This window comes from Anabrus simplex, chromosome 2, assembly GCF_040414725.1.
Source record: "Anabrus simplex isolate iqAnaSimp1 chromosome 2, ASM4041472v1, whole genome shotgun sequence".
In the NCBI taxonomy this organism is placed as follows: Eukaryota; Metazoa; Arthropoda; class Insecta; order Orthoptera; family Tettigoniidae; genus Anabrus; species Anabrus simplex.
This window is the reverse complement of record NC_090266.1, coordinates 1172010053-1172033968: the sequence shown is the minus strand read 5'-3', so window position 1 is coordinate 1172033968 and position 23916 is coordinate 1172010053. Positions and strand designations below refer to the sequence as shown.

General features: G+C 39.1%; 1 protein-coding gene across 1 annotated transcript in view; it reads left to right on the top strand.

Moving 5' to 3' along the window:
- The window catches only part of rut (rutabaga), a 1268721-nt gene that overhangs the window by 1136137 nt on the left and 108668 nt on the right, over positions 1-23916 (top strand). The window contains exon 24 of the mRNA XM_068226417.1: positions 14947-17884. Within this exon, the coding sequence (XP_068082518.1) occupies positions 14947-17884 (2938 nt within the window). The remainder of the gene's footprint in view (positions 1-14946; positions 17885-23916) is intronic.

Here is a 23916-nt window from a genome sequence, read left to right as displayed (position 1 = left end):
ATATGAAGGGGTGTTACCCAGGTGTGGTTGAAGAAGACTACCTAAATATTTCGAAAGGGCATATGTCGGGGAACCAATTGTACTGACAATAGGTCTAAGAGGAACACCCTCCGTATGTATTTTGGGAAGGCCATACAGTCTCGGAGGAATAGCATCCCCTGGAAGGAGACTCTTTGCTGTATCTTCTGGATACAGCAGACTCGTAAGGAGTTGGATTCAATCTCGAGGGAGTTGCTACAGCTGCATCTATGCCTCTCGAACTTCGTAGATGAGGAATTATGGAATGTGTTTGATCGTATTACTGCAGTGCAAGCCAACAGCATACTAGATCAGGTTAGGGGCAGGCATATTTCCAAATATGAAAGGTTATGTCAGATGCAGAAACCACATGCCATTAGACATGATTCCAACAAAGGTGTCGTAAATTTGTCCAGTATGCCTTTGAATGAAACCCAAGAGGCAGTTCTCGCCAAAGGTCTCAACTTTGCTGTAGCGCCTAGAAGAATTCCAATTGAGGAACTTATTACATCTATAGAATCCTCGGTACATAACCTCACACCTGAAGAGGCTGAGGAAGTTAGACAAGAATGTTCCAGAGTTCTCAAGACCACTGATCCACCTAAGTCCAACTTAAAACAAGGTGAAATTCGAGCGCTAAAAGATCTAAGGGACAATTCTGATGTAATCGTTCTCCCCGCTGACAAGGGTAACGCAACGGTGGTGATGGATAAAGATGAATATGACAACAAGATCTTGTCCTTGTTAGCTGGTCCTATATACAGGATTAACAGTCGTGATCCCACAACTCGCTACTCAAATATGACCGTCAAATTGGTTCCCCGACATATGCCCTTTCGAAATACTTAGGTAGTCTTCTTCAACCACACCTGGGTAACACCCCTTCATATATTAAGGATTCCACACACTTCATTGAGAAGTTAAAAACTATATCACTTCAGCCAGCCGATATCTTGGTGAGTCTCGACGTGGTGTCTCTGTTTACGAGAGTACCTGTTGATGGTGTTATGTCTCTCATTAATGATATTTTTACTGATGAGATCGCAAGGCTTTTCTATCACTGCATGACCTCCTCCTACTTTCTATGGAATGGGAAATATTATGAACAGACAGATGGTGTGGCCATGGGAAGTCCTCTCTCTCCTGTTGTGGCCAATTTCTTCATGGAAAACTTCGAAGAGAAAGCTTTGTCGTCGGCACCTTGCAAACCGAAGATCTGGTGGCGATTTGTGGATGATACGTTCGTCGTATGGACAGAAGGTGAAGACAATCTTGGTCACTTTCTAGATCACCTTAATCGCCAGCACCCTTCCATTTGTTTCACCTTGGAAATGGAATTTGACGGCAAGATACCATTTTTAGATGTTCTCGTCACCAAGAAAGAGGATGGATCTTTAGGACACAGCGTGTATCGTAAGCCTACACACACCAATAGATATCTCCACGCAGATTCCCACTATCACCCTGCCCAGAAGCATGGTATCCTTACAACTTTGACTACCAGGGCCAGGAGGATTTGTGAAGGTTCAGATCTACAAGAGGAAGTTAACACCTTGAGAACCACCTTTGAGAGCAACGGTTACAGCAGAGCTTTGATCTCAAGGGTTCTGAAACCGGCACATAATCGGACGTCTGTTAAGAAAAAAGATGTAAAAGGAACTGCTTACCTACCTTACATACACAACACGACGGATCGTATTGCTAAAATCTTACGTAGGTACCATGTACGAACTGTTTTTGGAACATCAGTTAAGATTAGGCAACTCCTGCGACCAACTAAGGATAGTTTGCCTAAATTACAACAACCTGGTATCTACAGAGTTCCCTGTACTTGTGGCAAGGTTTATATTGGGCAGACTTTGAGAACGGTGTGTACTCGCATCAAAGAACATACCAGATGTATCAGACTCAACCAACCTGATGAATCAGCTGTTGCTGATCATGCCTTAACACCTGGTCATGATGTCTTGTTCCAAGAAGTGGATGTTCTTGCCCGTATAAAGCAATATTGCCCAAGAATTATCAGGGAGGCGGTTGAAATACGTAAACACCCAGATAATTTCAACCGCGATACAGGTTACAACCTCAGTGAATCATGGCTACCTATAATCAGAACCATTAGAGAGTAATGCTTTGCTGTTACTATTCATTGTCTCTAGCATTGGGCTAAAATGGCGTCCCCTTTACATCTTTGGGCACCATTTGAAGCTTCCTTGTTGCTTTCTCCTAGCAACCATCTATACGTTGTTTCTTTTCTCTTTTGTCTCCTGATGAAGAAAGGCAAAGGTTCCTTTTGAAACGTTGAGTGTGTTTATAATTATTTACACGGCATAAGCCCAAAAATTATAACTCATGAATAACGTTATTATTATTTTAAAATTTCCAGTGTGCATAATAGCAAAGTCTTCTCACCATGGTGGCCATGGTTTGAATCCCAGCCAGTGCACATGAGGGCATTAGAAGACTCCACAGTAACAATTATTGACATGGCCTTCTGACAGGGGCGTAGCCGGGGGAGGGGGGTTACTGAGCGTTAGAACCCCACCCCCATCCTTCGGCCGATGCTTGCTACGCTACTGCCTTCTAACTTAAGATCTTATTTCAAAAACCACTATCTGAGTGGCTGAGCCCCATCTATTAAATATTTCTGAAAATATGAGCGAGACTGAAAAAAAGTAGATGTATCCATAGCTAAAGAAAGACATTCTGGGCTTTAATGTCAAACATGTGCATTTGCTCTAGAGAATTAAGTCCCAAAATACTTTTTTTTTTCTCTAACTAAACTCATGTGCTATTTTAGTATTTTACATTTTGTATTGTGTGTTTAAAGAAATTAACTGATTGCATTTTATAATTCAAATCAGGCGCTCCCAGCAAACGAGCAATTCAGTCTTCTCAGAGTTGGGAGTTGGCTTTCTTGACTACTGCCTCATTTCAACATGACAGACAGTGATATCATAGCTCCATAATGGGATGACTGGATGGAAGTTTGAAACCATAATTGATGTTGATGACCTCCGTTAAGTTTCCAAAACTCTGTGTATGTTGTAAATATTTTAAGTTTGTCCTAATTGTGAATAGCTCTTTGAAAATATGTAGATCAAGATTTAGACATCTTCAACCTAAACTTGACCTACATTGAATCGGTTGGTGAAGAAAAGAACTAAGTCACTTTTTGCACGTTTTCTTATTTTCATGAATTATTATTAACTATAGGACCTGTGCGAGATTTCTCGCACATTCATAAAGTGTGTGGTGGAGTAGCCCCCTGGTGAACTAAGGAATATACAAATCAGTACAGTATTAGAAAGTCTTACTTGCCACGTTATGTAATCTTTGATGTTTTAACATTAAAAGCAAGTGCATTATTATACTGACGAATGTTCCAGAAGTAATTTTTGGTTTTACTATCATTCCTTTCTTAATTGATAATTACAGCATATTATAATGCCATAAGACGGACATCCCAGCGGCCAAAATGTGCAGTGGACAGCAGTGATGGAGCGTATTTTCCTACAGCAACAGTATGTGCAAATCGCATACTTCGTACATTTTTAAAGAAATTATCGATATTTATGAAATGAGAGTGCAATTCATTACTGCTAATGTCTGTTCTCTTTTGTTTGAATGCTCATTTGTCACGATCGGTTACTAGCGAGCAGCGCAAATGGGATGTATACTACTTAAATAATATATATGATTTGAACAAGTTGCATCATTGTGTGTTGAAAGAAACTATGTGTGTCTTATTCCAAGAAGAGAAAACCCTATCTGGTTTTATCATCTTGAGGAGATAGGAATTATGTCAGTGACCGTAAAGTGGCAACTAAGACAAGAAAACAGGGAGTGAGTTGGTCGAGTGATTAGAGACGCACAGCTGTGAGTTTGCATCTGAGAGATAGTGGGTTCGACCCCCACTGTCGGCAGCCCTGGAGATGGTTTTCCATAGTTTCCCATTTTCACACCAGGCAAATGCTAGTGCTGTACCTTAATTAAGGCCACAGCAATTTTCTTCCCACTCCTATCTGTTTCCTGTTGCTTCATCGTCACAAGGGCTATTTGTGTTGGTGCGATGTAAAGCAACATCTAAAAAAAAACTAGTACTGTCTAGAGAAACAGCACACAGAGATGTACCCTGGAATGGGAAGCAAAGCTTCTGTGTATCACTATTTAAACATTACATGTGCAACTCGGCAAAACCTGAAATAGTAACTGCCTATACTTTCATAAACGGTAGCGTTAATCATTCCTTTAACCTGGTAAAAAAATAAGGTAAGATACTGGAATTTCTTAAGGTGCTACTCAGGATTTACGAAGAAGGAAAAGTGAAGATAAACAAAAATAAAATTAAAGCTATGTAGAAATTGATGAAATTAATTCAAGGAAAAGATGCACAGCTCCTCTTACAACTAGGTATTGAAGTGGCCAACTGCAAGTAGTGATGATTCAGTCATGATGTTAATTGATCTGAACATGTTTTGAAACAATACTTTTTTAAACCATTTATCGTGTCGTTACCACATTTTTAAATTACTTTGATTGTGACTGAAGATGTCCCAAAAGCGGGACAAAACATGTCATGCAGAAAAAAGTATCCAAACACCAAGAAGGGGTTTTGCTCGATTAACGAACACTGGTAGGCGTGTTTATACATCTGAAAGATGACGTGCGAGATTGGATGGAGTGACTTTGAGTGGATCAAGAATGCCTTTATGACGACGAAGAGGCCAGTATCAACAGCTCACTGTGGTTGAACGAGGCCGTATAATAGGGGTACGTGAGGGTGGATTTTCCTTCCGCGCTATTGCAGAATGACTTGGCATAAATGTCTCCATTGTGCATGCGTGCTGGGCAGCAGTGGTCACAAGAAGGTACGCTCACAAGAAGACCAGGCTCTGGACGTCCCCATGGCACCACCTATACGGAGGATCGCCGTACTCGGCGTACGGCTGTGGTGCAGCGGACTGCGTCTGCAGCAGCAATTCAGAAGCAGTTGGCACCACCGTGACACAGCGAAATATTCTAAATCAGTTACTTGAAGGAAAGCTCCGAGTCAGACCCCCTGCGACGTGCATTCCACTTACCTCAAACTTCCACAGTCTGAGAATTCAGTGGTGTCAAGCGAGAGCTCATTGGAGGATGGAGTGGAGGTCTGTTGTGTTTTTTGATGAAAGACAGTTCTGTCTTGGTGCCCATGATGGCTGGGTGTTGTAGGAGGCGGCCAGGTGAGTGCTTGCACTCTGCCTGTCTGTGGCGTCGACACACTGGACCTACACCGGGAGTTCTGGTCTGGAGAGTAATTTCCTATGGCCGCAGAGCACTCTCGTGGTTATCTCATGCACCCTGACTGCAGATGTGTACGTCTGTTTGGTGATTCGACCTGTTGTGCTCCCATTCGTGAACAGCATTCCTGGGGGTGCTTTCCAGCAGCATAATGCACACCCCCCTGCTGCTGTTTTAACCCAGCGTACTCAATAGTGTCGATATGTTGCCTTGGCATGCTCGATCCCCCGATCTGTTCCCATTCGAGCACATATGGGACATCATTGGACGACAACTCCAGCATCATCCACAACCGGCGATAACCATCCCTGTATTGACCGACCAAGTGCAACAGGCATGGAACTCCATCCCACAAGCTGACATCCGGCACCTGTACAACACAACGCATGCACGTTTGCATGCCTGCAGTCAACAGTCAGGCGATTCCACCGGTTATTAATGGACCGGCATGCTACATTTGCAATGGCTTTCCTTGTGTGGATATTCAGTTCATTCAGTCATTACTGATCTTCATTTAGGGCAGTCACCCAGGTGGCAGATTCCCTATCTGTTGTTTTCCTAGCCTTTTCTTAAATGTTTTCAAAGAAATTGGAAATTTTTATTGAAGATCTCCCTTGGTAACTTACTCCACTCCCTAACTCCCCTTCCTATAAACGAATATTTGCTCCAATTTAACCTCTAGAATTCCAACTTGTTCTTCATATTGTGATCTTTCCTACTCTGAAGGCACCATTCAAACTTATTCATCTACTAATGTCATTCCACGCCATCTCTTCACTGACAGCTCGGAACATACTGCTTAGTCAAGCACTTCGTCCCCTTTCTCCCAAGTCTTCCCAGCCCAAACTTTGCAACATTCTTGTAACGATACTCTTTAGTCGAAAATCACCCAGAACAAATCGAAATGCTTTTCTTTGGATTTTTTCCAGTTCTTGAATCAAGTAATCCTAGCGAGGGTCCCATACACTCGAACCATATTCTAATTGGTGTCTTACCAGGGACTTACATGTTCCTTTACATACTTACTACAAATCCTAAACATCCTCATAACCATGTGCAGAGATCTGTACCCTTTATTTAGAATCCCCTTTATTTGATAATCCTAACGAAGATCTTTCCTTATATTAACACCTAGGTATTTACAATGATTCCCATAAGGAACTTACACCCCATCAATGCAGTGATTAAAATTGAGAGGACTTTCCCTATTTGTGAAAATCACAACCCGATTTAACGCAGTCTGTCATCATACCATTGCCTTCTGTCCATCTCACAATATCGAGGTCATTTTGCAGCTTCTCACAATCTTGTAACTTATTTATTACTCTATACAGAATAACATCATCCACAAAAAGCCTTATGTCTGATTACAATTCTTTACTCATATCATATATATAAGAAAACGTAAAGGTCCAATAATACTGCCTTGAGGAATTTGCCTCTTAATTATTACAGGGTCAGATAAAGATTCGCCTACTCTAATTCTCCAAGGTCTATTTTCAATAAATATAGCCACCCATTCAGTCACTCTTTTGTCTAGTCCAATTAAACTCATTTTTGCCAGTAGTCTACAATGATCCTCCCTAAATAATGCCTTAGACAGTTTAGTCGCAGTACAATCCATTTGACCTCCTGAATCCAAGGTATCTGCTATATATTACTGGAATCCTACAAATTGAGTTTCAGTGGAATAAACTTTCCTAAATCCGAACTATCTTCTTTCGAAACGGTTATTAATTTTGCACACATGTCTAATATAATCAGAAAGAATGCTTTCCCAAAGCTTATGTGCAATGCAAGTCAAACTGACTGGCCTGTAATTTTCAGCTACCCCCGTGGATGGGGGACGCAGATGAAGAATACACCCACGGTATCCCCTGCCTGTCATAAGAGGCGACTAAAAGGGGTGACCAAGGGATGATTGTATTAGAACCATGAAACTACTTGCAATTAGTACCACCACGCAGGGGAACACCATGGGTCGCTTTTACTTGCGCTAGTACCACTATGTTAGGTACACGATAGGTTTGTGATTAGTAGTGACGGTGTGTGCTCAGGATGCATTTTACAGTACTTGTGATTCATATCGCTATATGAGCAACACCATGGTGTTCTGCCTTGCCTATGATAAGTACCCACTACGTGAGGAACACCACGGGATTGTGCGAGTCCCTGTGATTAGTCCAATTGTGTGAAGAACAAGATAGGTTTGCATTGCCTATAAATAGCGACACAATGTGTGAAACACCATAGGTCTGTGTTATATGTGCGCATTACATTACCTGTGAGTAGTACCATAATGTGTGGAATACCGCGAATCTACGCTACTTTTGATTAGTACCACAACGTGACAAATACCATGGTTCTACTTTCTTAGCGATAAGTACCATTATGAGGGGCCGATGACCTGGATTTAGGACCTGTTTAGACTACAAGCATCATCAATTCAGTATTGTGCTTTAGAAGCAGTCCCTCGGTCACTAATACTTATAATTGTTTAACGCTAATTTCTGGGAATGTGGGGTATTGCGGGTCGGCACTGATTGTTTTAACTTCATATCCATCCATTCATTCTTCATCCTCACGTTTTGAGTTCTGGGCAGTGGAGGATTATGGATTTTTAATTGTCTTTACATTTCGTCTCTTTTCGTGCCATTAGGGGCTGATGACCTAGATGTTAGGCTTAGGCCCCTTTAAACAACAATCATAATCATCATCATCATCATTTTCAGTATTATGTCTATCACCTTTTCCTTTATACACAGTGGCTACTATAGGCAACTCTCCATTCATTTGGTAGAGCTTCTTCATCCCAACCCATTGTCTTTAGTATATCCCCAGAAATCTTATAAATTCCAGCAGCTTTGTAAATGATGTTGTTATAATAGGTAAATTTTAATACTTTTTTAGTATTAGTCACCTGTTCTATTTGGACATTATCCTTGGAAGAACCTCGCATACACACTTTCCTTGTTTATTAATGATTCCTGGAATGTCCTTCTTGGAACTTGTTTCTGCCTTAAAGTACCTATACATACGCTTCCATTTTTCACTAAAATTTGTATGACTGCGAATTATGTTTGCCATCATGTTATCCTTAGCTGACTTCTTTGCTACATTCAAGTTAGTAAGTTCCTTCAATTTCTTCTTACTTCCACAGCCATTTCTAACTCTATTTCTTTCCAATCTCCTCCTCCTCCTTAGTCTCTTTGCTTCTCTGTTAGGTATAATAAAGTGGGTCTTTACCATTCCTTACCACCTTTAAATGTACAAACTTGTTTTCACATTCCTCAACAGTTGCTTTAAACCCATCCCAGAGTCTGTTTACATTTTTATTTACCATTTTCCACCAATCATAGTTACTTTTATTTTTCTTAAACTCTCTCATGCCTGTTTTATCAGCCATATGGTACTGCCTAATAGTCGTACTTTTAAGACCTTTCTTTCTATCACATTTATTTTTCTACGACAAAAACAGCTTCATGATCATAAATATCATCCATTACTTTGGTTTCTCTATAGAGCTCATCTGGTCTTACCAGCACCACGTCAAGATTATTCTTCCTTCTAGTTGGTTCCATCACTTTCTGAATCAGCTGTACTTCCAATATTAACTTATTGGCCATTTGTTGTTCATGCTTCCTGTCATTCACATTACCTTCCCAATTGACATTTCGTAAATTGAGATCACCCGCTACAATCGCATGCCTTTCCGTATTGTTTCCGACATAGCTGACTATCTTGTCAAATAATTCTGAATCGGCGTCTTCCCAGTCTCTACACTCTGAAGACATCAAGTTGCCTATTATCTTTAGAAATGAGCCTTACACCTAGAATTTCATGTATGTCATCTTTAACTTTTTCGTAGCTTACAAATTCTTCTTTCACCAGAATGAATACTCCCCCTCCTACTATTCTTATCCTATCTCTACAATACACACTGCAGTTCTGTGAGAACATTTCTGCATCCATTATATCATTTCTCAGCCATGATTCAACTCCTATTACAATATCTGGTAAGTACTGTATATATCTATTAAATTACTTAATTTTATTCCTTTCTTTACAATACTTCTACAGTTCAACACAAACAGTTTCAGTCATCCCTACTTGACTTACAGATCCCTGTACACTCCCTAGACCACACCATTTACCTGACTGTACCACCCTATAACCTTTCTAAACAAATTTCCTAACTTATACGTACTACTGCGGTTTAAGTGAAGGCCATCTGGGCACAGATCCCTATCTCCTACCCACTCATAAGGATCTAGAAATCTCACTCCCAGTTTCCCACGTACCTACTCCATTATCCCATTATTACCCCAATCACTTTCCAGTCAGTATCCCTCCTACACGGTATTCCACTGATAACAATCTCCACTTCCTTAAACTTCACCTGTGTTGCATTTACCAGATCCCACACATCCCAACTGTGTTGGTACTTATACCTGCTTGCCTTACATTGTTGTTACCGACATGAAACACCACCACCTTCTCCTTTCCCTCTTCCTTCTCTTCAGTTTTCCTCAACATCTGCCTCAACCTAATTCCTGGATAACAAACACTCTACCCTGGTTCCCTTTCTTCCACACACTTTCCCTACATGTCTAATAATGGAATTCCCCATGACCAGAGCCTTAACCCTATTCACGTCATTTTATCCTCTCCCCTTAGCCTGCAATCTCCTTTGCCTTATGACATTAGACCACCTGTCTTTTATAATTTCCCCGTTTCCCTCCCATTCCTCTTTTACATCTACTGTGTCCTGTACATTTTTTGAGGGATGCCTACCTTCCTTGCTGTCTTCTGAGAGAATCCTAATTATCTCCCTCAAACTCCTTAATGCCTGGCCACACCCAGAATTCCTACGCTTGCGCTCTTTAGCCATTCTTTACGGAAAAATGAAAATGAAAATAAAAACTTAATTTGTGCCAAACAAAATGAAAGAAATATTGTCTAGGATAGTACACAAGGATCACAGGACAATAAGGTAATTAATATACTGCTACACTACAATACTACTTAGTCGTACTATATTTTTATCCTACAACACCCTAACAGGATAAAAACTACCATTAATTACTGAATACGGAAAAGAATATGCAAGAATTATACAATTCTAAACTGCACTTAAGCCTACCCTAATTACTACAACAAAATTCTGGTAAGAGAGTTTCTACAGATGCTTCTACTATACTACACAAATATTTTACAATAATAGAATAAGCACGGTAATTTTTTATAAAATACTACAATGCACTACAATAATTTTAAATGACGTTCAGACGTATCCTAAATACAATATGTTATTACTAAGCACAAACAGAAATGAAAGTTGCAAGTTTGAAATTCGCAAGAACTACTCAAGGATCACCAACAAAGCTAAATGCGTAGCCAGATTATTATTAGTACCATTTTTTCCTATGCTGTAATAGATACACATGAAAGATGCACACACAAAGATATACATGAATATAGCAGGCAAGATCCTATCGAATATACCGTATGTACACCACAATTCTCAGCTGAAATGTGGTTATATGATTTTTACAGCTGGTGGATTACTATTACTTTCCCTACTACATGGGACAGAGAATAAAGTGTCCCCAATTCTACAATAATTAATTTAAAAAAAACTGTCAAAATTACGCCGGCGACTTGAATTGCAATATTATTGGGATGTAGGAATGTGATTAACTTATTAACTTTTACTCGATGAATAAACGAAGGTGCAAATTACAAAGTATGCCGAGGATTTAGAAATACAAATTATTGGAATACAGTAATCGGCTGTTTCTTGTATTTGTTTATTCAACTACCATATAATCTTTGATCTCGTTGGAATGCAGCAAACAGTCATCAACAATCTAAAGTCTGTTGAGTAATTCTCCAGTGAAATACCGTGTATTCTCTTTAACAACTTTTTTAAAATTGAAGTTTACAGGTGTATCGTGTTATTTAATTGAATAAATATGGATCACACACACACAAAATTAAACAATTTAATAGGTTTTAACTACTTTATCACTACAATAATGCAAGAGCACTGTCAACAGCCGATCATTCACAAGAACCTGTAGTCTTCTACCTTAATCAATTAAATATGTTACCTCAAGAAATATTTTGACAAAATTTCCATATTCTACATTCCATATTTCATGGTGTTTCGATTTTTTTTCTGCTAGTGTATTTTAATGTAGTCTTATTATAAAGATGATTTATGGTATTGTAAAGGTGGAACATATGTTGTAAGGATTTTCACAAGTTAATACCTCTTGACAATACGGGCTCAAATATGAAATTTATCACGTGTAATCGTTCTGTGGTGCCCTACCTGTAATGCCTGTGAAAAAAAAAAAATTTTTTAAAGGGGCAGCATAAAAGGTATCAGGGTAAAAGAAAACAAATGATAGAGTGAAAGATTGTTTGTTAATGATGATTGTCCATGCTCATATGGCTCTGCAAGATTTATGTTTCTGTATTTCGTATGGGTATTTATGGTGAGTCCTCAGCGCAATGGCTGATTGAATCCCCAACAAATCCTCCACCAGCCATCATTGGTAGCTTTGGCATCACTGAAGAAGCGTATTAGTGGAATGAGGAGCTAGGAAGTTTACTGTTGTTTTACTCAACGTGTCGGTAAGTTGCGTTATGTATCAACCTGCCAAGTCTGCTGAAATGCATACACCAACTGATGCTATGAGAGACATTTTCACACCATTCAGCATTACTAGATTCACTTATAGCCTGTACCAGAAGACATAGTGCACTCTGAGCACTTTGTTTCATTAGGGATGGATCTGGGCACTGTATTTGATACACTGGCTGGAAATGTTAATGAAATTAATTATATACTATTGAATATACAGCAGCGTTATTTTTCACATTTCAGTAAATAGGGAAGTACAAAATCATTGAGTTGTTCTTCCAGGTGCACTTTATTAGTAATATGCAAGGACCATCAGGCCATTGCCTCATCATTCAGTTCAGGATCAATTTATTGTTTTAATTTAAAGTTATGTAAACATATTCTGTGCTCCAGAGAGCAGAAATGTATCATTTAATAGTAATCTTCTAATGTATTATTTAGACTTGCTGTGGTCTCGGAAATGATACACACCGAGCAAGTGGCCTTGCGGTTTGGATCACATAGCTCTCGGCTTGTATTTGCAAGATACTGGGTTTGAGCCTCGCTGTCAGCAGCCCGGCATATGGTTTTCCGTGGTTTCCCATTTTCCCATTTTCACACCAGGCAGGCTGTACCATAATTAAGACCATGGTCACTTCTTTCCCACTGCTAGCCCTTTCCTATCCCATCATTGCCATAAGACTTAAAGAAAATGGTGAAGTAAAGAGAACTAATATATTCTGATTATTAACAAGGAGCCAAGCCAGTTCACAACGTTTAATAATAATAATAATAATAATAATAATAATAATAATAATAATAATTGCTGTACGTCCCACTAACTACTTTTACCTTTTTTGGAGATGCCAAGGTGCTGGAATTTAGTCATGCAGTTCTTTTATGTGCCAGTAAATCTATCCACATAGGGCTGACCTATTTGAGCACCTTCAAATACCACCGGACTGAGCCAGGATCGAACCTGCCTCCATAGCGTAACTGTTAATGTTATTAGCTGCCATCCTCGGGGGCCCAGGTTCGATTCCTGGTACTGCCAGAAATTTAAGAACAGCAGGAGGGCTGATATGAGGTTCAAACGGTACACGCAACTCACCTCCATTGGGGGTGTGCCTGAAAAGAGCTGCACCACCTCGGGATGAGGACACGAACTTACATTTTTAAATGCCAAGTTGGGGTTAGGATTCCAGCTCCGCAACTGTCTAAGCCACTCAGCCCAGCACAAAAGAAAAGAAAAACAACATTGAAACTCAAACCTGTGGTTATTTATATCCAGTACAAACTGATTGAAATGCAGTAGGGAAATTTGTACAAGTTGTATCTGCCTCTACTTTGTAGATCATTTACTTCCAAACTCGTAATGAAGTTTATACCTCATCCTTGTATCCTTGGCTTAATGGTCAATGTAGTGAACTTTGGTTCAGAGCGTTTCAGGTTCAGTTCCTGGCCATCTCAGGGATTTTAACTTTATTTGGTTAATTCCTCTAGCTCAGGGGCTGGGTGCTTATGTTCATCATGAGACACATCTTTATTTTCTTTCAACACATTACACTACAAACCTTTCAGAAATACTCAGTAGTGAATACATCCCTCCACATAGATTTGGCATTAGGAAGGGCACCTCGCTGCAAAACTGAGCTAAATCCACACCAAATGACAACCCCAGGTAATTGGAAAAAAACCTGGAGGAGGAAGAAGAAGAATAGTGAAGTTCACTTCATTTTCCTATTTCAGAATATGCAGAATTACAGCAGAATTAGGCTAGATTGCAGGATTGACTGCATATAGATAAATCTTGCATTTAATTTATGCCTATTTAATATAGCTAATGTTATGAAATACAAAATTACTGAATACAAAATTATAAAGCAAAATACCAAGAAAACCTGCTTCTCCTTCGCAGCTACCCTCCTCACCAGATAACAAAACTTCTGCTCGCCTGAGTATATGAGAAATAGATGGAGGAAATTAAAAAGAAATTCACCTTCACGAGTTCATTGTCAAGGGACTGAGTGATCAGAGCAGGATATAGAGAAAATTAGTGTGTGCTGCATTACTTACCTTTTCAGCAAGGAAGGATAAGAATGATGATGGTGATCATAATCGGTGGTGGCTTGTGGTCTATCCAAATGGGTCTGCAGTATTTTTTATCTTTCAAACACTCTCTCTCTCTCTCTCTCATATATACAAATATGGACATCAAGAGAATAGCAGAGTTACTCTTCCATCAGCCATTGACACCCCCTAATCTGTCCAACTAACAGTTTAGACCACATGGCCATGAAGCAAGGAGCATGTTGTCAGGTAGCGGTATTACAATGGCTTTGCACCGTAACACACCTTTCACTCTATAGACCTGGTCTAGGAAGTGCTAGTAAACCACCTGACTGGGGGTGAGTGAGTAATTAAGGTTTCCAGGAAGAGGTGTATCCTGACATTAGCCAGTGGTGGTGAAAGTTCTTCGGACTGTGTAGAGGTTCTCTAAACACCTATTGCAACTCGCAAAGTGCATGCACAGAACCTCAGTTCACAATTATAAATTTGGATGTCTCCTTTGATGTTGAGTATATATATTTAAAAATACATTATAATTACAGTACTAGTTTTGATCTGTGAGGATCATCTTCAGCTGTTATACTCACCATTAATAATTAAAATAGCAAATTGACTGGCCACCAACAAGGCCACAGGGAATCAGCCCAGGAAGCGAGAGAACATTGTACACCTTTGACATAAAAGAATGATAAAAGTAAAATGTTTTAAATGGCTCTTAACTTATTCTTTGGGGAGGGAATAGCAAAAATACAAGTTATACTGCTGACAATTTTTAACATTAGTGAGAAATGTATGTGCAAAAGATTGTCAGATGTTCCATTCAATGTGTTTCCCAACATCTTATACTGAGCTTTTTTAATTAACTTAAAAATTACTTGTAAAATTTAACAATATTGCTCTTTTGAAGGAATTTTTAAAATCCCTATGATTTAATTTATTTGCAGGTAACATGTATGGAGGGGTGGCTACACCACTTGCCCTCCTTCACCAGATTCAGCAAGGTGATGCAAGCGGACGTTCGAAACCTCAACAACGTCCATCCTGCTCCCGTGATGAAAGTGGTGGTAATGGTACCAGTGGAGGTGGAGGAACGTCTGCCAGTGGCAACAATGCCTATAGCATGAACTCCAGCATAATTGCCCGCAACTCGTCACGACTTCCACCGTTGCGAGAAGCAAGTGCTAGTCGAGAGCTTGGCTGTGGAAATCGACATGGGGAGTGTGAACCTCTTCTACCAGCAGCAGGAAATGTGCTCAAAATAGTGCCTATGCAGCAACAGCGGCCTGTAGGCAGTAGCAGTTCGGCAGGGAAAAAAGTGAGATCGGGGGCTGTTGATTTAGACGATTTAGCCGACTTACCACCGCCACCGCTCCCACCTCATAAAGGTGGGCAGCAGTTTCTTAGTTCAAAGAATTCCCAGCGTCAAGACATAACCCGTTATACCCCTCCCTGGCCACGGGGGAGTGGAGTGTCCGAAGGTGGTAACGGTCGTCATCAGAGCATTTCAAACAATAGTAACATCAACAATAACTGTGGAGGCAGCAGCAACAACAACAACAATAATAATAATACTACTCCTAATGCTATTAATACCCCCTCTTCACATCACCAAAGTAACTTAAGTGATAAAAACTCTGTTAGTGCGAAACCTTACCTGAAACCTTTACCAAAACCACCATCCAAGGAACTGTCTCCTAGTTACAACCGACATCATCACAATCAACCACATGGACGGCTGCATAGTAGTTCGGCACCACCTTTACCTCCTCACCAACAGTCGCTCTTGCCTCCACTCCCGTTACGTGGGGACTATCGCCATAGTAAGGCTGAGGAGGCAGCTATTAGAACCAAATTAAGAATTAGTCATAATAATCCATTGTTTCATTTACAGCGACATTATTCAGATGAGAGTCTTCAAGGAGCATCGGGGTTTTATATCTCAAGTCCAGCACAGCATCGTATTCATTCTTCAGCTGACGAGATAAGCTCCTTGAACCATTCTCCTAGTATAAGCTCATCTGACGAGAGCTACAGCAGGACGACAGATGCTGATGCATCGCCATCTCCCTCGCCTCCACCCCATGCCACTGACCATGCGTCGACGCAACAGTGGTTGTACCCATCGGATATCCAAGTAGATCCTTCATCATCCTTAGAAAATTCCCCTCGGTCTTCCGTAGATTATCTCCCTCCCCAGTGTTTCATGGTGGGTAATGCAGTTAGTAACCACAATAATAATCCAGCTAGTCAGAGTAAGGTACCATCTGCTCCTCCATTGCAGGACTTACCTGGATCTCAGAGCTTGTCTTCTTCACACAGCTTCTCTCCATCCAGTCATCATCCAGCTAGTCGAGGTAGCAGGAATAATTCATCTTCCACCTCTGGTGGGCCTGCTCCTCCTGCTCGTCGGGACTGGAGCCTTTCACCGGGACGGCATAGAACAGAGACTGCCAGTGGTGAACGATCTTCCACTAATTCTCGGCGTAGCAACAAGTCGTCGGTTGCTACAAATACTGAAACGTTACCTCCAGCGACTTTGTTGGCACTTGCAGCTGCATCCAATACGATAGAGTCTACTTGCTGCAGCCCATTGCCTATGCCTCTTGATGGGCAAGACTCTTATCGGGGGGATAGTTGTGGGAGTTTCGAATATATTGGACATCGTGGTCCAAAACCTAGTGTTTTACATCATTCTAGCAATGCAAGTGGTGAAAGGGGTCATCATTCAAATAGCGGACGTTGCCTTAATCGCAGTGCAAAGGAAACTCATGGTCTCGATAAAAAATTAAGTAATGTGAGTAGTGGAAAAACAATGCCTAGTGAAGTGTTAGCAATCTCCCCTGAAGATAACGTGCTCTCTAAAAACTCTGTGTTATTTTCAAAACATTCTCCCAGTGCACCTGATAAACAGGATAATCGTGAGTCAATTTCTGGGCATGCAGATGATGAAGACAGTCATTCGCATGCCACCTCTACTAGTGAACGATCATCAAAGAAGGACGGTTCTAGTCAAACAGATCGGAAAGATGTTACAAAAGGTAATCGTCACAATTCAACTTCCGGAGGAAAGAAGCCTGGCACTGGTGTTGATATTCCATCACCTCTGTCTGTTCTTGCAGCAAACGCCCAGCTTCTAGGTGCAATGGACATAGTGTCTTTGGGTAGTAAATTGCCCCCAAACTCTTCTTCGAGTGTTCATACACCAGGAGCTGCTTGCAAATATTATCATCAGGCTGATGGTGCGAGTGCTCTCTCAAAACTGCCTAATTTTGAACGTGAAATCCAGAAACTATTGGAAGATCAAAATTTACTCAAGAACATCCCTCCAAAATCTGGCAAGAGCCACCAGAACAAGGAAATAATCTCCCTGGAAGAACTGAAGAACGTGAACCAGGTCCTTGCAGAGTTGGGCCAGGGCAGCTACTTGGACCGAGATGCACTTGTGCTGGGAAGGTACGTAGTGAATCAAGCTGATTTGGCAGCGTGTAATAATAACAACCCAAACAATACACAACCTTGCGAACAAGTGGGTTTGGCAGCTATTCGCGAATTGGCACGCCGTCAGCAGGATGAATTGAACAACATAACTGGCGGAGAAAACAATAACGAAGCAGCCCAGTGTAAGTTCGATTTGACCGTCCAGCACTTGCCGTGTCAGCGACATGACAGGGGAAGTGGCAGGGAAGGTTCCTTGAAAAGAGGAAGAATCCCTACCCCACCAACAGTGGAGGAGAGGGGTGAGCAAGAATTTGAAGTGGTTAAATTCCAGAGAAAGACATCTGCTCCTAGTGTGACTGGTTGCAAATTTCCATTGATGATTTCAGCGAACAGTCCACTTCCTCCAGACAGTTGCCAAGGGGTTCAGCAGTTCCCAGTTTTCAGGTAGGACCCAGATGATCCCCACCAATGTTAATAATCTCAAAAGCAATGAGAATCTTGTGTGTTTCTGTAACTCACACATTCTGTTATAATCCATTGCTGGTCATGATCCAGGTCTGTCAACTGAGCTGTATGTTAACACTCTTCATGAATATTCTAACCAATGTTCTGTTTAACAGTTGCTTATGTTGTTGGCACTACTCTACTTCTTTCTGAAAATTTTCTGTGGTGATTAACATTTTCTTCTAAATTTCCTCTGATTATAACACTAGGAAATAGAGCTTAGTAGAAGTCATGTGAAGAAGGAAAATGCACGTCTTTCTTCAATATATGAAGTATACTAAAAACCGTGACAGTTAAGTTTTTGGGTAGGAAATGGCACCAGCTAGTTAAAGAAATATAAGAAGGGTAAGGAATCCATCTTGTCCTATTCGATAAATGTCATATATACATTAACTAGGAAATATAAGCATGTTACACTGAGCTTGATGAGAGTTTGAGAACTAGCATATCATATGGGCCTAATTTTTGGCTCGTAATTAATCAGAGTTATTATTCATATTTTGTGTAAAGAAGTTCCTCAGATTTTGCTTGAAAGAGAACTCTGTATGCAAGTTTGGAATGTTTATATACTTGGTACAGAGCAAGTTATAAACTTCATATTTTGTCTGTATTGTCGACCTTAATGGGCTTGTTAAATTACAGAAACGTCTCACCTATACAAGTTTACAATGTTTATTTTATATATTATAAGTATTTAAGAAGCTGCGGGTAATTGATAGTGTGAAATATGAAAGAAGTTCTCTTATTCAGGACTATACACTTAATTTAAAACTTTCATAGGTACTTCGTGAAATAGGGAAAAGTTCATATTACATGTTCCATGATATATAAATAAGAGAATTGAAGTCTGAATTATGTGTAAGAATTGACACTATATCAGTTATTATGAAATAATTTGCCTCCACCCTCGTAGCACACACAGCAATAGTCGGCCAGTGTCAGACTTGCAACAAATTGACACAATCGTAGGTTATGATCTTCGTTTCCGTGTTGACGTATAACTACAAGATAGAGTTTGAGGGATGTTCCACCATTGAACACATTGTAAAATATATTAAATTTATTGGGTGATTATATCTGTGTATATAGTTTATTTCTTTTAAATGCAGCATTATTCTATTGTACTTCTGATTCAAATAAAGAAAGAAAGATTGGGCGAAGACCAGTTTCGACTCCCTTGGAATCATCATCAGTTCTTGTTAAATATCAAATCACATGTTTTCAGGCAATCGCCTTTATGTACATAATTTTTTATTATGATGTCTTATGTCAACCAATCGAGCAGTATGTAGACAACTCTGATTATCAGATTCCCCTTGATTTGATATTCAGCAAGAACTGATGATGACTCCAAGGGAGTCGAAACCAGTCTTTGCCCAATAAATTTAATATATTTTACAATGTGTTGAATAGTGGAACATCCCTCAAACTCTATCTTATAACTTGATACAAGTCAAGTAATGCAAGACCGGCAAGGACGTAAATGTTTATTTTTATTTATTTAGGCTCTAATTATTTTTCTTTTTCTTCTGATAAAATGTTCATTAGGCCTTTTTTTTTTTTTTTTAAACAATTTTTACTACATCTAACATTGCAAGAGACAACTCTCATGATTGATCCATATTGAAACGGACTATAAGCAAAATTATCACAAAAATAATGGTAATTTTGCTTACATTTAACATCTCATAACATTTACCAGTCTGGCCTTAATTTGCGACAACACGAAAAGCTTCACGTCAAGAATTATTTCGGTAATTATTATAGTACCAATCCTTAGACATAACTCAAACTTCAGTTCTCTTATTTATATATAATGGAACATGTAATATGAAGTTTACCATATTTCTCTAAGTACCTGTGCAAGTTTTAAATTAAGTTTATAGTCCTGATAAAAGAACTTCCTTCATATTACTCATTACAACATATACCTTCTGCTTCTTTGAATATAACATCTTTAATCTCATAAGGTGTTACATTAACACAATACAAATCTGTGAATGTATATTAAATATTTAATCTATTAATATAAGTACACTTTTAGAATACTTTAATTTTCTATATTTTGCTATAATGGTACCTTGATTTCAATTTTAACAATAATTGAGCTTTATATATATATAAATAAAATAAAAAATTGTAAGCTTGTATTGTATTTAACAAGCCCATTAATTTGTATAGGTTGAAGAAATTTAAAGATGCTTCATATTCATCATGCAGTTTGCAATACTTCACCTCCCCTTGGAAACTTTCGATCTGAGTGTTACTGAACTGTTTAAAATCCATTTTAATATTTGTCTTGCCTATGATGTTTGGCTGTATACTTCTGATTTTGTGTGGAAGTACATCATCAGTGTTTACTTTATGAGCTGGATGATGTTTTCCTTCTGTAGTAGTAGTAGTAGTAGTAGTAGTAGTAGTAGTAGTAGTAGTAGTAGTAGTAGTAGTAGTAGTAGTAGTAGTTCATTTGCAATGAAGAAATTTAACTTGATTTAATAACATTTCTCAAAAGTGATCTGTATATCTTAAAAGTAGAGAGAGAATACTGTTGCAAGCATTATAGAAACTCCAAGAATTCAGGAATATTTCAGGAAAGACCCATAGGCGACAGATGATGACCGTTAATGCAGTCAGGCTTCTTTGGGCACATAGGACTGGAATGGAAACAGGCCAGACAGGCACTAGGGGCCGAATTGTGTTAAATGATTGATAGTGTTTAAGTAACTTTGTGCACATTGACACACTGCATAATCTCTTTGCCTTATGAGGGAAGGCTCATTGAATGGTTGGTTGTAGCTACACTAACATAAAAACAAATGGTATTTCATGGAAGACAGGGTTAGGATATTACATTGAAAGCTGTATGATTCCAGTGTAAGGCATGAAGGGTTTCTCTCTTAACTCTATGCAATTTGTATTAAAATGGCATGTACCATGTGAGTAAAATACGAATATTGGTCTGTTTAATGTTTTGAGTGCTAGTTGTCCATTGCTTGGTTATTTCTAAAAGAGGCCAGTTATTCACAGGATATTAATTTGTTTCCATTTCTCAAGTAAAGGAGGGGCAGTTGAGAGACATGTCAACATACCTTCATTAAACATGCTTTATGTTGTAAATTTTGTTTCTTCTAATATTTTCCCTCTTGAAATTCTTTAGTTCATAAAACCATGAGAAACTCATCCTCAATAGGTCTTGTAATTAATATTTATTTGTAGCATTAGACTGTATTTCCAGTTAATATTGGAAGCATTGGTTTATCCTACGTGCAGTGGCAGTTCGTGACATTTTTCTCTGGCAGGGCTCTGCCGCAATTTCAACTCACCTCCTCCAGCCTAGATTCCACTTGATCATCGCCATGATATTTCGGATGAAAGAGCATCAGGAATAAAAATCTGATGACACTGCCTGAATAGAAATCTACTTCAGAGACAGAACTATCACATAGCAAAAATTAGATTATATCATGAACAAAAAAAAAAAAAAAACCTTGAAGTATGGTAATGATACCTTAAATGATTTGATCGTAGATAAAAATATTCTCCTTTTCTGCTCCATGAAGTGGTTGATAACACGCACGTTGAAGTCCGGGATGGCCAACAGCTATCTCTCGATGGAGCACATAGCAAGGACAGACTAAATATTTCCTAGTGTACACTTTTCTTTTGTATAAAACTTCCCTTCCTGCAAACTATTTTAATTCGATCAAGAAGGCTGTAACTTCTTTAATTCTAGCCTATGTTCAAAACTTAAATTACTATTTATGGAATTCATCTTTGTTGTCTGCTTAAATAAAGTCTAACATCTAGTTTTCAACTATGCAGATAAAAGTTAAGCACTTGCATGAAGAAATTAGTACAAGAATAAAATACTGAAGGTAGAATTTACAGTGCTATTGAAAATAGCAGGTAGACTATGGTAGTTTTATCCACTGAGCACTTGCACTGCTACAGTAATTAACTATATTACAATGACATTTAAACACACACATGGCACTGCACTGTTGCATTAATCACAAATGACATTCACAAAAACAAATAAAAATGCACGAACGTTATCTCTTCACGTGATACAGCTGATGAGAAATCCTGCTCAAATCTCTAAGCATGGACTTATTCAACAATTCGACTAACCTACAAATGGTGCTATCATTTAAAATTACATTTGATTTGAAATAGTTATTTCAGCTCCTTTATAGAACTGCAGAACTGCATTTAAATGGTCAGTATAATGGATTTCAATATTTAGTGATTTTTTTTTTTGTAATTTATCACTAATAATAATTCATGTAAGATGTAGGCAAAAAATTCTAGGTGTATTGTTAAGTGGTTGATGATGTTATTCCAGGGTCTACCATACTGCCCTCTTACCTGCCTGCACTCTTCCTTCCCCTGACAAGCTCATATCACTGTTCAGGCTCCTCCCTCACCTCGCAGACAAGCCTTTTCTAGGAACCAGAACAAGGGCTCCACTGCCACTTCCAAAATGCTGTGTTTGCTGGAAAGTGGCTACATTCTGAAAGCATTTATTTATTTTGAAAGTAGAAAAGTGAAATGTTTACGACAAAAATAATAAAGATAACATTTTTTTGCTATTTGCTATACGTTGCACCGACAAGGATAGGTCTTATGGCGACGATGGGAGAGGAAAGGCTTAGGAATGGGAAGGAAGCATCCATGGCCGTAATTAATGTACAGCCCCAGCATTTGCCTGGTGTGAAAATGGGAAACCACAGAAAACCATCTTCAGGGCTGCCGACAGTGGGGTTCAAACCGTACGGCCAACTTTCCCGGTAAAGATAACATTGTAGAACTGAATAGCAGATACAATACGCAAACAAAGGATTAAATTCTTTGGGCATATTTCAAGAATGCCCGATGACAGACTTGCTAAAAAATTTTTTTAACAGTTTCAACAAACCCAGTCGGAAAGGCAACACTTATGACAAATGGTTTGTTAACACCGAGAAGGATCTGCAAGAAATAAACATCATGGATCAAGACATCCAGGAACAAGATACAGACATTTGAGGGGTTTCTAGAGCCAGAAACAGCGACGAAGAAGAAACAACATTGTACGGCTAAAAAGAAAGAAGCTGTAAACAAGAATATGAAGGAATACTGGTGCCAAGAAAACTGAAATCGTGAGGAGTTATTTACATAGTCCATAATTGGCCAAAATTGATTATGAATGAATGAATGAATGAATGAATGAATGAATGAATAGCAGAAGTTCGACATGGCTACATTTGTCCATCTTTGCATATACAGTAGAACCTTGTTTACCCAGTTCAACTAGGACCAGGGTCAATCCAAGTTAACGAAAATTCGGGTTATCCAGAGAATGATGGAAAAACTATTTTAAAAAAACATGTACATCACCGAAATTTTTTTAATGGAGTTTAGAAATTATGATTGGCACACTTTCACCTAAAAACACACACACTATATGGATTGTAATAGCCTATGTGTATTTGCACTGTACACAACATAGCTACAAACTAGTCGGTAGTAAAAAAGGCTGTGAGCTTCTGCTGTCTCAGTTTAGTGTGTTGCTTACGAGCAGTGTGATCTTTTATCTGCTTTAACATTAGAAGTTCATATGGCAATGTTTTGGGTTGACTCTCGAAATAAACCATCAATTTCTCTATGTTTGCTGCTGCTTCTGCGTGGGTCATAACCACAGCTGGTTCATCAACACTGTCTGAATCCTTTTCATTTTCAGTAACACTGCATGATGCAATGTGTTTATAACCTCCGTCATTGTTGATTTACAACCAATTGTCAAAGTCTTCTTCATCGACATAGGAACAGCCTTCGATATTTTGAAAAATGTCTATAAAATTATCTTCCACACTCATTTTTCTTCTTCTTCATTCTTGTTTTCTGGCAAGTCACACACACCAGGCCACAACTTTTTCCATGACTTTATCAAAGTTTCTCTTCCAACCTGGTCCCAAGCTTCCACAATAATA